General features: G+C 34.7%; 2 protein-coding genes and 1 long non-coding RNA gene across 3 annotated transcripts in view; 2 read left to right on the plus strand and 1 right to left on the minus strand.

Annotated features, from left to right (window-relative positions):
- The window catches only part of LOC125776630 (myosin-13-like), a 113,946-nt gene that overhangs the window by 1,293 nt on the left and 99,287 nt on the right, over positions 1 to 13,366 (minus strand). The gene's annotated exons all lie outside the window — the stretch shown is intronic.
- On the plus strand, positions 1,011 to 2,897 carry LOC125776715 (uncharacterized). The gene is made up of 3 exons (XM_049450255.1): positions 1,011 to 1,149; positions 1,218 to 1,435; positions 1,496 to 2,897. The coding sequence occupies exons 1-3, from the start codon at positions 1,043 to 1,045 to the stop codon at positions 1,867 to 1,869; spliced, it is 699 nt and encodes a 232-aa protein (XP_049306212.1). The 5' UTR covers positions 1,011 to 1,042; the 3' UTR covers positions 1,870 to 2,897.
- On the plus strand, positions 10,051 to 13,040 carry LOC125776796 (uncharacterized). Its single transcript, XR_007421967.1, has 3 exons — positions 10,051 to 10,758; positions 11,112 to 11,610; positions 12,207 to 13,040. It is a non-coding gene; the product is annotated as an uncharacterized LOC125776796 (long non-coding RNA).

Raw genomic sequence — 13,366 nt, forward strand, 5'->3', positions numbered from 1 at the left:
TTTCAGCTATTTGCTGTGCCAGACGATTTCCTGTTTGCACTGCATTTTCTGTATTTTCAGCTATTTTCTGTATAGCCACTAACAGCATGTTCATGTCCACACTCGATGATGTTCGTTGTTCTTCTACTTTTTCTTCTACCTTTGTAGAAGTTTCTGGCCCAACAAATTCGAACTCGTCCACATTAATTCCATCCGCTTCCATTGCTTCACGTAATCGTGCCTGCAGATCCGCCTTTTGCCCGCTTATCGGCAAATTACGCTCATCCAGTTCCTTTTTTAATTGCTGAATTCTCAATTCTCCGAATTTAACCATCTTGATTTTGGATTATTTGACAATCCCACTTCTGACACCAATTGTTACGAATTTACTGCTTGCTAGTTTACTTTGTTAGGTTCGTATCTCTGGATTGACAAATAAAATCAACACTGTTTAATTTAATTCAACAACTCTTTATTTCACAACTCGTCTACACTATAGCAGTTTACTCTTAGCACTGATTGATTACGTTGGCGCTGCCACGGCTTATATAGCCACGCACTTCTCGCTGATGCCGACGTGTCCTTCTAGAATATCGCGTCTGGAAATTACCAGAACATACGGCTATACGGCGCCAGACGCAAGCAGACAGTCGCGGCGCCAGACTCAGCAATTGTTTACCTAGACAAGCAGACAGTGCGGCGCCAGATGTCTATTGTTTCGACAAGCAGACAGCCGTGGCGCCAGATGTCTACAACAAGACAAATGCTATTCCATATACCTACAGCTATTGTTCATAATCAGGGATGCATATAGTAATACAAATACAACTTAATACTACTTTTGTAACAATACTTTAAAAAAAGCTTGCGACAAAATGCCTTTTGATGTGGAGATGATTGTAGTCAAAATTTATTCACATTTCTATTTGTTCACCGTGCGTGTCGCAAAATTGAAAAAAATTTTGTGAATCCGTGGATGTGGAATACAAAAAACTGATAGGTTACAGCAAAACTCGTTTCCTAGGCTTGTTGCCATCAGTCGACTCAATATTAAGAATTTTTGATGGTCTTAAGGAGTATTTTTTGGGAGATCCCAACACCCCAAATTCTTTGCTACTATTTTTTGAAGATCCAAGGGCCAAGATGTGGCTGCTTTTCCTTCGTGATCAAGTAAGTATCGGTTAATGGGAATGAAATGTGTCAGGCACCAATAACTTTCTTTTTAATTTCTTATGTAGGCATCTATTTTCAACAGAACAGTTAAAGCAGTGGAAAGCGACAATATTAATGCAATGGAAGTTGGGCATGCACTCAATTCTTTTGTCCAATCGCTTGAATCTCGGAAAAAAAGAAGCATTTTTGTCCGCTACAGTGCAAAAGGAAATGGAACATATTTCTGCTGTTGACGAAAGAGTGTCAAAAGAAGAGATGCAAGATCTCTCACGTCAATTCTATGGTTCGAATATTAATTTAGATTTATTTTCAATTTAAAAGATTTTATTCATTTCTTTCTTAGAATCATGTATAAAATATATTGAAAAGGGGAAAGAACAATTTGACCATATTATGATTTTTGCCTGGTGTGCGCTTGATCAACCACCGCAATGGAAGTTTATCGAAACCACCGCGAAGTACATCGCAACCAATAACCATTTTGATCTGGAATCATCCGATACTGATTTATTCGATCAGTTCATGTATTTGGAAAGATACGTAACCGAAGAGAACAATCGTGGGAAGAAAATGGTACTGCCACCGATCAACGCTGGGTTGAAATTTTTCAAAATTTCGTCAAAAAGAAGGTTCGATACAACCACATGGTCAGAATCATATCGTATATTCTCTCCTTGCCAGGCACATCAGCCACCGTTGAACGAGTATTTTCTCTGATCAATCAGATTTGGAGCGATGAAAAATCACAAATAAAGATCGAAACATTGCGAGATCTTTTATATGTTCGATACAACATTAAAATGACTTGTAAGGAATTTTTTGAATTTTTAAAAATGCAACCTAAAATGTTGAAGGAAATTGCATCAAATGAAAAATACGCATTCAAAAATGCCAAACAGATCAACGAAAACAAAAATAAGTATGCTGAAATTTGTATGCAAAAAAACGAGTTTGGATATCGAAAAATAAACTGCTTTCTCCATAACTTGACCATAAATTGAAATCAAATTAAATTAAATTGCATTTGCAAGCACCGTTTTTTCATTAATTAAAAACTGTACATAATATAAACTTATAGTAATCTAACTATCATTATAGAAATATTACGTTACGTATATTATATACGTAAATGAGATCTTGAAAAGGTGGTCACCCTAGTTATTATTAAATTGAAATTGTATCCCAAGTCAAAAATCTATATCCTTGGTTTAGGCTGCGTACCGAGTGGACGCTCAAAGCCGAGTAGAGCGAATGCTAATTTTAATCAGCGTGGATTCCTCTGATCAATAATATTTTGTCTCGCGCAAACCGATTTGTTGTAGGCGAGAAGACTACGAGAAAAGGCGAAGGAACCGTGCCGTTTGTACTCGGAAGACACGAGTTGTGTTCGTGCTCGTAACAGATTCTTTTATTCGCTTCAAAACTCTTTTTTGCAAGTATTTGTTACCAACATTTCTGTTATTATTTTAGTTCAGACTTTGAACAGATGTTCTGTTAACCAAAACATAACAAACATGGTACGCATATAAGGGTAACTCAGAACAAGAGAGCATGCTATATTTGCAATTGGTTCGAGCGAGAAAACCATTGAACATCAAAGTGAACAATAAGTCATTTATACGTTTGCAAACAAATACCCGTCTTGCAGGATACATTCATGCAAAGCAATGATCGAAAATGATATCGATATATCAAATTTACCGCCAAATATTGTGACGAACACGGATATGAGAAAAAAATAGTCAGCGAAATTCATATTTGTCAGAAAGTTCGAGTGGCGAAATTTTGTTAACGATAAAATAAATAAGAGCTGTCGGATTGTGTAGCAGATACAGTTCTAGTGTGCTGCCTGGTAAAAAACAATTGAAGTACAGTCGTGGCCACTCAAAGCTTACCACTATACTTTCTTAAAATTTTTTTAGGTCTTTTTGGTTCGTTCGTGATTTTCTTCAATTTAGTTTTTCGTTAAGTTAAAACTAAATTATATTATCTAATTATAATTATAGTTTTTAATTTATTATGTTTAATGAGTAAACAACAAACTAGATTTTCAGTTCTTATATAAAAGCGGCCGATGTTATTGTTTTTAAAGTAATACCGAGACTAAACTTCGTATTTTAATTTAAATTATAGTGTTAATTAAATTAAATTAAAAAATATCATTTTATTAAATTTCGACCTTATTTTGTAAAGCTAACTAACTTTCAAACGATTTTGTCTAAAGTTGAATGTGCAAATAATTTTTAAGGGTTTTGATAAATAAAATGTCATTATAGCTTATTGCTAAATAAAAAATTTCAATACCGCAAAAAGTACCACTACAAAATGTTGTCAAATATGTCCAACACTTGAAAATTTTGAGTGGTAAGCTATGCGTGGCCACGAGTGTATAAGTAAAAAGTTGTAAGCTAAGATAATAGGGGTATTCTCTTGCTCTTGCAAGAGTGCAGATTGCAAAATACTACACCGAAATATACAAGAGCACGAGAGCACCCATTGCAGAATCTAGTGATAGAGTCATTTACAATAAATTGACTGAATCAATTCTTGCACCGTGCACCGGGTTTTGCAAGAGCAAGAGAATACCCCTAATGAGTAGTAAAGTGTTTAGTTCTTTTAAGTAGAAATAAAGGTACATACATACATATATGTACATACATATGTATGGCCATTAAAGTGGGACTTTTATTTAACAATCCAGTTATCGAACTCAAGAGTGAGTTACAGGGTAGACGATTTGTCGAAAAATCCGTTACAATATTTAAAGGTCTTGTAATCATTTGCAAATTTTCGTCGTAACCGTACTAGCATGATGCACCTTGTTGAGGAAAGCCTCAAGAGACAGTAATGTCTAAAAACATTGCGAAAATACGTGCAATTTTTTAAAGTAGGAAAGTGTAAGAAGGATATTCAGAAATTTTTAGAAAAGAAAAAGGTTGGGAACGATAGATGCCAAGTTTTGAAATATCAACCGAAAAGATAAGCGCGTCCGACTCCAGAGTTGTGTGATGATTTTGGGACCCTCCACGTAAAAAACGCCCTCAATGAAAAGAATACAACAGCCTCGGATGAGAGACCCTTCTTTTGATGGCGATCACTGCAAATGTAATAAGGATGCACTTAGAATGTCTGGTCCCTTATATGGAACAGCTCGCTACTCGTAAAAGTAAAGGCTGACATCACTACCGTTCAATAAGTGCTATGGACGGGACAAGAACTGAGACGAGAAGGTTCTTGTGGCTTATACTGGAGTGGAAATATAAAGGAACGCAAATTCGGTGTGGGATTCGTGGCGGGAAAGAGGCTCCGTCGTCGAGTCCTGGCATTCAACCCAGTGGGTGATTCGCACCCGTGCCCGACGAAAAAGAAGGACAATGTGACCAAAGACTTTAACGAAACGATCGGTCCTTATGTCTTAATTTGGTATCACTACTAAACTACTGCTTAAACTGACGTTGAGCAATACCGAAAGATGCCGGGCAGGCTTCCGCTTTAATATTTAAAGCAGTTAACTTTATAGTGAACACCGTTTTTTCGAAGTACAACTGGTGTAGGTTATGCAAAAATGCAATCAGTTAAAGTTAAATGCAGGGCTAAAGTGTCGCCCGCTCAGGCGGGAAAGTACTCAAAACCATTTGACTTCTTTAGAAGGGCTCCAATTCGATATTAGACTTTTTAGCTTTTATCTTCAATATATCCTATTTTAATAGTGTTTGTTATTGATAATTAATTTTCAATTAGATAAACAAATATACTCTATTAATTTATAATATTATTTCTCTTAAATATATATAACATTTTCAAGAACTCTAAAAAAAGCAAGTTTTGTTTACCAAATATTTATATATTTTAAGCATTTATACGTTAAATTATAAATATATTAAATATATTTTACTTGAATGGTATAAAATTTGATCTGCACTTTGCCGTTGTGTCTTTATTATCGCCTTCAAAATACATAGGCTTTTTTTGAGCCAATACAAGCATCCCAACGATTATTCCATTTTCCATACACTAAACTTATAAAACTCGGCGGGATGCCTTAAAGTAGACTCCCCAAAACACTTCTGTAATCAATCCTTGCAAACATAAAATTTCAAACTCTTTTCTCAATTTTTTCCCATAGTAAAATTTTGCTAGACAAACTTTTCGTGTCATAAACAAAAAGTTGCCAAAGACACACTAATTGCTATATGGAGACCAAACTTCACACCAACATCGAAATGACTGTAGCCTATTTTGAAAAAAAATAAAATAAAATATCGCTTCGAATTGCGCGCGCAGTTTAATGTATGGATCATCTTATTTCCAATACCAATAAAATACCAATTGACGTGATAATTTTAATTATTTCCTTTCTTCCGGTTTGAATGCTATGAAATTTATTTATTCGTAATTTTTATTATTGTTCCGATAAGACCATAAATTGAATCGCAGCATAATAATCAACAAATTTTTCGCGACATCGTACAGATTTCATGATATTACTAACGCCAAATCAGATTGATTCGATACACCCAAAGAAAATGTATCCAATACTTAGAGGATAAGATCACTAAAAGTTTGAAAATATAATATTATTATTAGTTTCCTGAAGAAAATATGGATGGATTAAGAAATGGAAATCGCGATCTCATTAAAATTGCTTTCTCGAGACAGTTTTTTTTCCAAAACGTCTTTGATTTACAAAATCTGAAAAATAATGCTATTAATGTTTGTCACCTACCTTCCTTTGTTTGTGTATCATTAACATGCTAACTTATTATTTTGTATTAAATTTTAATATCCTTATAATACTACTTGTTTCGACTTTTAGGAAAATGCATACTTAGACATTCATAACATAGTCCTTATCAAAAACGTCTGCTAAAGCATTTCGGAAGTCTGTACATATTTCTCTTTTATTTTGTTAAAATTTTCACTTTTTTAATTACTCTCACATTAATCATGGTCGAGTTTTTAAAATTTACTACGGCCCACGAAGAGTACATCTTGGGAAATCACATTTGTTTACTTCTACTCGTAATTATTTTTAGGAGGCACGTAGTATTGTTAGTGATGCTTGGAAGCAGACTAAAAGCGAGAAAATTACTCTTGTCCATTTATATACAACTTACGTGACACTTCGGACTGTTGTGAATATAAGAGGAGGAGCACAGCACAAATATTCATTCATACTTAGCTATACATATATGTATGTATGTACATATAAGCGCTCGTTCTGATAATGATGAGCGCGGGAAAATTGCTGTACAAAGTATAGATATGTACATATATACATATGTATGTATTTTCAAATGATGCTTGTGTAATCCGCACAATTCAATTCCTTTTTAGTCATCATCATGCCGGTCGCCATTCATCCTGACTCCTGAGTTTCTATGGCAAGTTCGGCACCATGGCCTGGCAGCCATGATTTTTTATATACGACGCCAGGCTGCCTCGTTGTCGCGCTGTTAGTAGCGTTAGAGTGATTTTAATACGTAAACAAAATTAGGTTTATTTTGTCAAACGAGTGTAATAGTACCCATAATGTTCTTGAATAATTAAATATAAATATGTATATGTATGTACATATATAAAAACATGAAATTATTTAAAATTTTTCAGTTTGTAACATTCTTGAAAACTTCTTTTTTTCTTATGCAATTCTATCCCTGATGTGATGTCAATAAATTAATTAAAACCATTGATAATTGGCTATTTTTTGTAAGCGAGTGGGGAAAAAATGCTCAATTTTGATATACATACATATGTGTATGTATTTTATGCTTTGATGTATATGTATGTATGTATGTATACCTACCGCTATACTATTATTTATTGGCTTTTTGAGAGATTTTGTAATTATTAGAAATTCTCATCGTAGAACCAAACATATGTAGTTATATTTTGGGCTAAACTTCCAAATGTTCATTGTTTCTTGTTGTTCTTAAAAGAAAACAGAATTTTTTTTATTACTTTTTCAGATGCGACAGTAAATAATATTTTTAATTTATAATTAAACGGATAATAATGTAAATATGGTTTTATGATAGAAAATATTAATAATTTTATGATAAATTCTTTTCTCCTGTATTTATTCACATTAATTTTTGTCCGTAAAAATGGTTTTCTGGCTTGACATTGGGATTGAACTCTCCGTAGTTCCCTGTCCCCCCGTGGATCCGCGCTTGTATGCATGTGAGTATATAGGATATATGAACATACATATTGTGTATCCATATTTAATGGGCAAGTGGCTACTGTAAGCAACAGGAAAACAAACACAAATACTGATTGTAAAGCATAAATTTTACCAACACAGCTTTGACTGTGTTACAAAGTAAAAAAAATCTTATTACATAAGAATTACTTATTATTTTAAATTAATAAATTATAAAAATAGCTCTAATTATATTTATGAATATATAAAATAATGTATCGATATACACATAATTAATTACTTAAAATGGTAAATTCTAAACGATAGTTTCACATTACCAAATTTTAATCCAATACTAAAGCAAGTTCCTACCGTACGTTCAGATCGAGATGGTTGGAACGTGATCAATACATTTTTCGGACACCTGCAAATATGAACTCTATGTTTAAAAAGGCAAATATGTTAAAGTATTCTGCATGGCACCAAAGTTTATATTGTTACGTCCAGAGATAAAGAGATTCCCAACTCTCCTGTGAGAGCCGCTCACCTACCGAACTTTGAAAGTTGACTGGATTGGGTAGGTTTTGACGCAATTGGAATGACTGGAACGGCCAGATTGAAATTATACCAAAAATATATGTGAACGGAGGAGTTTGTTGCCGCCGTTCAAGATCGCTAATAAAAATTTAAAACAATGAAAATCAAAGAAAATGCGAAATTTATATATATTTCATGAAACGTTTTGTAATTTGATGCATAATAGAATTAATTTTCTATTACAAATGATTAAAAAAATTTATTAATTGAGAAATAACAGTCTAAATTCACCTTATTAAGTATTGAAAGATCGAAAGTCAGTTGTTTTAATATACCATAAAATCATAAAAAGGGAATTAAGTAGTTTCGCCATATATTAAAAGTCCAATATATAATAATTTGCAATCGTAATAAATGTTGGGTATTTTAATTTAAAATACCAAAAAATTATTATTTTGTTCGATCTGGCCATAATGGAAAATGTTATAAAAAACGCTTATTTTGAGGCGCTCTCTCACTGGAATAAGTTGGGCATCCCATTATCCCTGGTTACGTCATTGCCTTTTAGTAGTTCCTTAAATATAGGTTACAATTTACACTTCATGTGCTGAACACAATGACCGCGACAGACTGTCAAATAATAAAATACACACGTTCTTATGGACACAGTTATTTTGACAGCTGCACGACTACACGACTGCACGCCAACAGTTGTCTTTCTCGCTAACTTCAATATATTCTTATATTTGCCAATGACAGTAGGACGACAGAAGAGTTGAGTGTAGAGAGATGAGGTAGAGTGGTGATGCCAATAATATGTAAAATGTAAAATTATTCACAGCTCTAACAAACTTGGCGTTACTTTACAAATAAAAGCATAAAATAGCTCTATTATATCATTTGTAATTACAATTGATGATTTAAAACAAATAAATTTTCCTATTTACATATTTTTTGCATACTGTGTTGCCTTGTGTACATGCTCATGTAGTAGGATTCACAACGCCATTTTCAGTTCACTGTCGTGCTGCTACAGTCTGTCGCTGTCATTGTGTTCAGCATATGATGTTAGCGAGAGCAACTGTCGGCCTGCAGTCGTGCAGCTGTTAAAATAACTGTGTCCATAAGAACGTGTGTATTTTAATATTTGACAGATGTCGTTTGTAGTCTGTCGCGGTCATTGTGTTAAGCACATCAATCAGCAGTTAGAGAAAAAGGCGGGATGTCAGAAGAATAGCGCTAAAACGGACTGCCAATATTAATGCGTTGTTGAAATTCTGTAGAACTAGATGTCGGTAGTTTGTAAAATTATTTCAAAGAGTTTCGTATCAATTTATCTATGAACGGCGTCCTACCTTAGTACTTAAGATAATCGTCGCATTTACTTATGTATGTATGTGTACGTATAATTTCAACATATCTTAATACCATGTTCAGACCGAAAATTTAAAGGGATTAGATTACATTTAATTACATTCACTCATCAGCCCGTTCTCACTGCCGTTAGAAGGATAAAAAAAACAGCTGTTATTGTCATTCAAGAATTCACATCGCTTAATATTTATCAAAAGAAAAGATTGTCATATAGTATTTTGAAAAAGAAGCCGTCTTTTCATAAATATTTTGCATACATTTGTTAAATCGATTTTCAGGTGAAATTAGATTCATTGCTTTAAAAAAAAATTTTTTGTTTACATTTTTCCCCTTTGTAGTGCCTAAATCAGCTGTGATAATGTAACAGATTTTTAATGCTGACAAGTAGATGGCGCAAAATCAGAGTCGCACAGAGAGATTTTTCATTTCAAAGAAGTGATTTGTAACTGTCATTTTTGTATGGCGAAATCTTGATAAATTTATAAGATTAGTGGGATAATCCACTCAACGGCCGAAGTCGTGTGATTAAGTGTCGGTCTGAACATGGTATAACTGGCAAACAGCTACTAACAATATTATTAGTAACGACAATAACACTAACTGTGGCAATCGATATAATTATGGCAACAATTAGGCTAGCGAACGATTGTCGCCGCCACCATGACCGCCATGTCGCTAAAAAAATTAAATTGGCGACATTTATAGTCTAGCCACTATGGTGTCGAAGTAAAAATCTGTCTGCGCAGACTCGATTGTAATGGAAGGCATACACGCAACAATTAGTTAGTTGATTGAGTTGGGCTAGAAATTGCCCTTGTCGCTACATAATACACAACTTTTAACACAATTTTGAGGCCAACTTCATTTTGAATATTCACTTCGTTGCTTAAACATGAGTTCGGAAGTTGTTGCTTTACTTATTATAAATGACGCGCTCTCTTTGACAGCCGAAATAAAATGGCGAAATCGTTTGAAATCGCACGACCAACCCAAACACAATCCAACTTGACAAAATATCAAAAAATTTTGATTTTCATCCAATCAGTTGGTGCAACCCATACAACTGCCCCATATATGTACGTAACAATCAGTTGTACAATTCGGTGAAATTGGTACAATATTTGTAGCGTGTATGCCTTCCATAAAGGTTGCCCAACTGACTGTGCTTAACTATTTTAACCCTCGTCGAGACCAACGGGTCTGGCCAGGCATATTTTGTTTTTAAATGTTATTTAAATATATTTAGAGTGCAGCAAACGACTTGCGCTTCCAGGTAGCTCCCTAGAATTTTATTGTCTATAGAATTCAGAAAAAAAAATTCAAGGATATCGTATCGAAAAGGACGAAAAAAGGATATTATAATATTACACCTTAGTCGAGGCCAATGGTGCTTGGCTAGACCCCATATGTTTTGTATGAAAATATATGAACTTTGGAATGTTTCTATCACTTCGCACGGTTAATTTATCTGTTTTCATGTTCATTACATGTCCAAATTGGTTTGTATGTTTATCTAGGTCAAATACTTTAGCCGCTAGAGCGTTTTAAAGGTTAAGAAACAATGTATTTTTTCTCAAAATGTTACATTTTTTGTGAACGCTATTGCGACGCCCCTGGTAGAGATAGAGGGAAGGTTGAAGGCTTCCCTGAAAGCCCCAGGGGCGAACTAACTCGCAAAATGGTTTTGATCTCCCCCGGCCCCATACCTCCCCAACTGTAGTGAAACAAAGGGGGGGACATGGTGAAAACCCATTTTCGCTTATTGCCACGCCCCCGGCGGGGCCTTGGGGGCAATTGGGCCTTGGAATTATACATTTCCTGAAAGCTCTTTAAAGTACCCAACCGGTGCAATTTATTTGACCAACCTAAGTCAAATACTTTAGCCGCTAGAGCGCTTTAAAAGGTTAAGAAAAAATGTATTTTTTCTCAAAATGTTACATTTTTTGTGAACGCTTTTGCTACGCCAAGCGTGAACAAAGCGGTCAATTTGATTGAAATCAAATTGAGAGGTAAGAAATTTCAAAAATCTATCTATATTGTACATATATGAGCGTAAATACAACACGTATTTCCATACAAATGTATGTAAACACATAGGGGCCTAGCCAAGCACCATTGGTCTCGACTAAGTGTATCAGACCGTTGGTCTCGACGAGGGTTAATGCTAAAGCATTGATTCGATTACAGATACATCATAACAAACTAAATGGCGACAACTGGCTCCGGGAGGCGACGACGGCGCACTCTATTTGTTTCCTCTAACTTACTATCCGGTTAGATATGCAGATAAGTACATATGTATGTATGTACTTATGTATAACCCTCACGCAGTCGATGGCTGAAGTGGCGACAACTTTAAAGGTCCATTGTCATCGACAGTCAACAATTTGCGTCATTTTTGGGTATTTATTTAAATGTACATATGTATGTAAGTATACATGTGTAAATATAGTAGCATATTGAACAAAGTCTACTATCTTTACTACAGTCGAGAATTCAAAAATAATGTTGCCCAACTTATGAATGAACATACTTATGATTGCTTACAATCCCTTAAGGGGGTATTCTACTCTAAAGTTTAGACCCTTAAGAACATATCCTCCAAAGGATTTTTAAAAATTAAAATTATTTTAATACTACAGTAACTTTAGTGACCCAGTGCTTAGCCCGGTTCGGCCGTATCGAATTTTTTAAACGCGTTTTTCTCGAAACTACTTTTTTCCACACGGTACCGGCATTATCTCAAGTTCTATACAACCGATTTACTTGAAATTTTGTGTGAACCTTCTTTATATAATCCTTTATCGTTCCTACCAGCATCGTGTCAAAATTTTTGTTTTTATTATTAAAAAAAATTCAGGAATTTCAAAAAAGCGTACAAAATGATTTTTATTTTCAGGCAGTCGACATTTTTCAAATTTTTTTTTCGTGTTCCCTGAGGTAGGGACTATAACAGCATCCTTACTGATTAAGAATTTCTTTTGATTTTTTTTTTCAGACCACCAGGAGAGTCAGGATCAATGTCACCAGGATGCGCCATTTTGCAAGCGATAACTTGAATAAAAATTGAGGTATCGCGATGAAGCTGGGTAAAATTGGAAACTGATAAAACTCGAATTTAATTTGCATAATAATTATTGCAATTCGTGACTGCACACTTCATTTTATATATGGTAAATAGTTATACACTTGGCTATTTTCGGATCGAAAAGACAACCACCAGCTGGATCATGTGACCCTGACCATGTCTTGTTGCAGCGAAGATACGCACCCGCCTCTGGCAGCAAGAAACGCACGCCAATAAACACAAGAGAGGTTCGACGTCGAGGAGCTGCAGACAGCCGAAAGATTTTTTTGCTCGACTTGCTCTCCTGCACTCCTGAGTGCACTCATTAGCAACTCGGTATAAGTGAAGTGTGGGATGGCATTTCAAGCTCCTCATGTACAGGGGTAATTCTCGAAATTCTACGAAAAGATGCGGCCACTAACAGAAAGTGATTGATGCCCAGAACACTTCTCCATTCTGGTTGGCAGAAGCACTTCTAATTAGAGTGTTGCCTCATTAAGTGTAAATGAGTTATAAATAATAATTGTAAGCTCCAAGAAAGAGTAATAAAATGTAAAGTTATTTAAATAAGAAGTAAAGACCAGCAGATAGCCATAAAATTGTGACTTATAGCATCCAGTGATCGAACACAAAGTAGTAGTAGTAAATCTGTTATATTTTTCCACTAGTAGCCACCATATAAACCGTCTATCTAAATAAGTAAAAACTTCACTTTAGATCATAAAAGTTTTTTGCGACACTTAGGGGTGTTGTGGAATCTGATAGTTGTCGGAATCAGAATTGAAACCGATCAAAAAAAGCAGTAGGTGTCATGAATTCAGACATTATTGGGTTGATATTCGAAACAGAATTTGTATCGGTTTTGGGTGTCACGGAAACCAATTTTATCGGTTGAGCTGTCAGAAACAAAACAAGAAGATTGCCGCAGACAGACTTGAAATGTAAGTTAAGAAATCAAGTTATTGTTACGAATGGATTTATCTTTATTTCTATAGGTGAAACCATGAGAATAAAATGAAACGAAATGTCTTAATTATTGAGTTTTGGAAAAAAAATGCGGATATTTAAGAAGGGAGCCTGCTTTAGAGGCT

The sequence above is a fragment of the Bactrocera dorsalis genome, chromosome 2 (assembly GCF_023373825.1).
Source record: "Bactrocera dorsalis isolate Fly_Bdor chromosome 2, ASM2337382v1, whole genome shotgun sequence".
Classification (NCBI taxonomy): domain Eukaryota; kingdom Metazoa; phylum Arthropoda; class Insecta; order Diptera; family Tephritidae; genus Bactrocera; species Bactrocera dorsalis.

Coding starts and splice junctions, on each gene's coding strand:
- LOC125776715 (XM_049450255.1), top strand. CDS start 1,043: ATGGTCTTAAGGAGTATTTTTTGGGAGATCCCAACACCCCAAATTCTT. Junction 1,150..1,217: donor TGCTTTTCCTTCGTGATCAA/GTAAGTATCGGT, acceptor TTTCTTATGTAG/GCATCTATTTTCAACAGAAC. Junction 1,436..1,495: donor TCTCTCACGTCAATTCTATG/GTTCGAATATTA, acceptor TTTCTTTCTTAG/AATCATGTATAAAATATATT.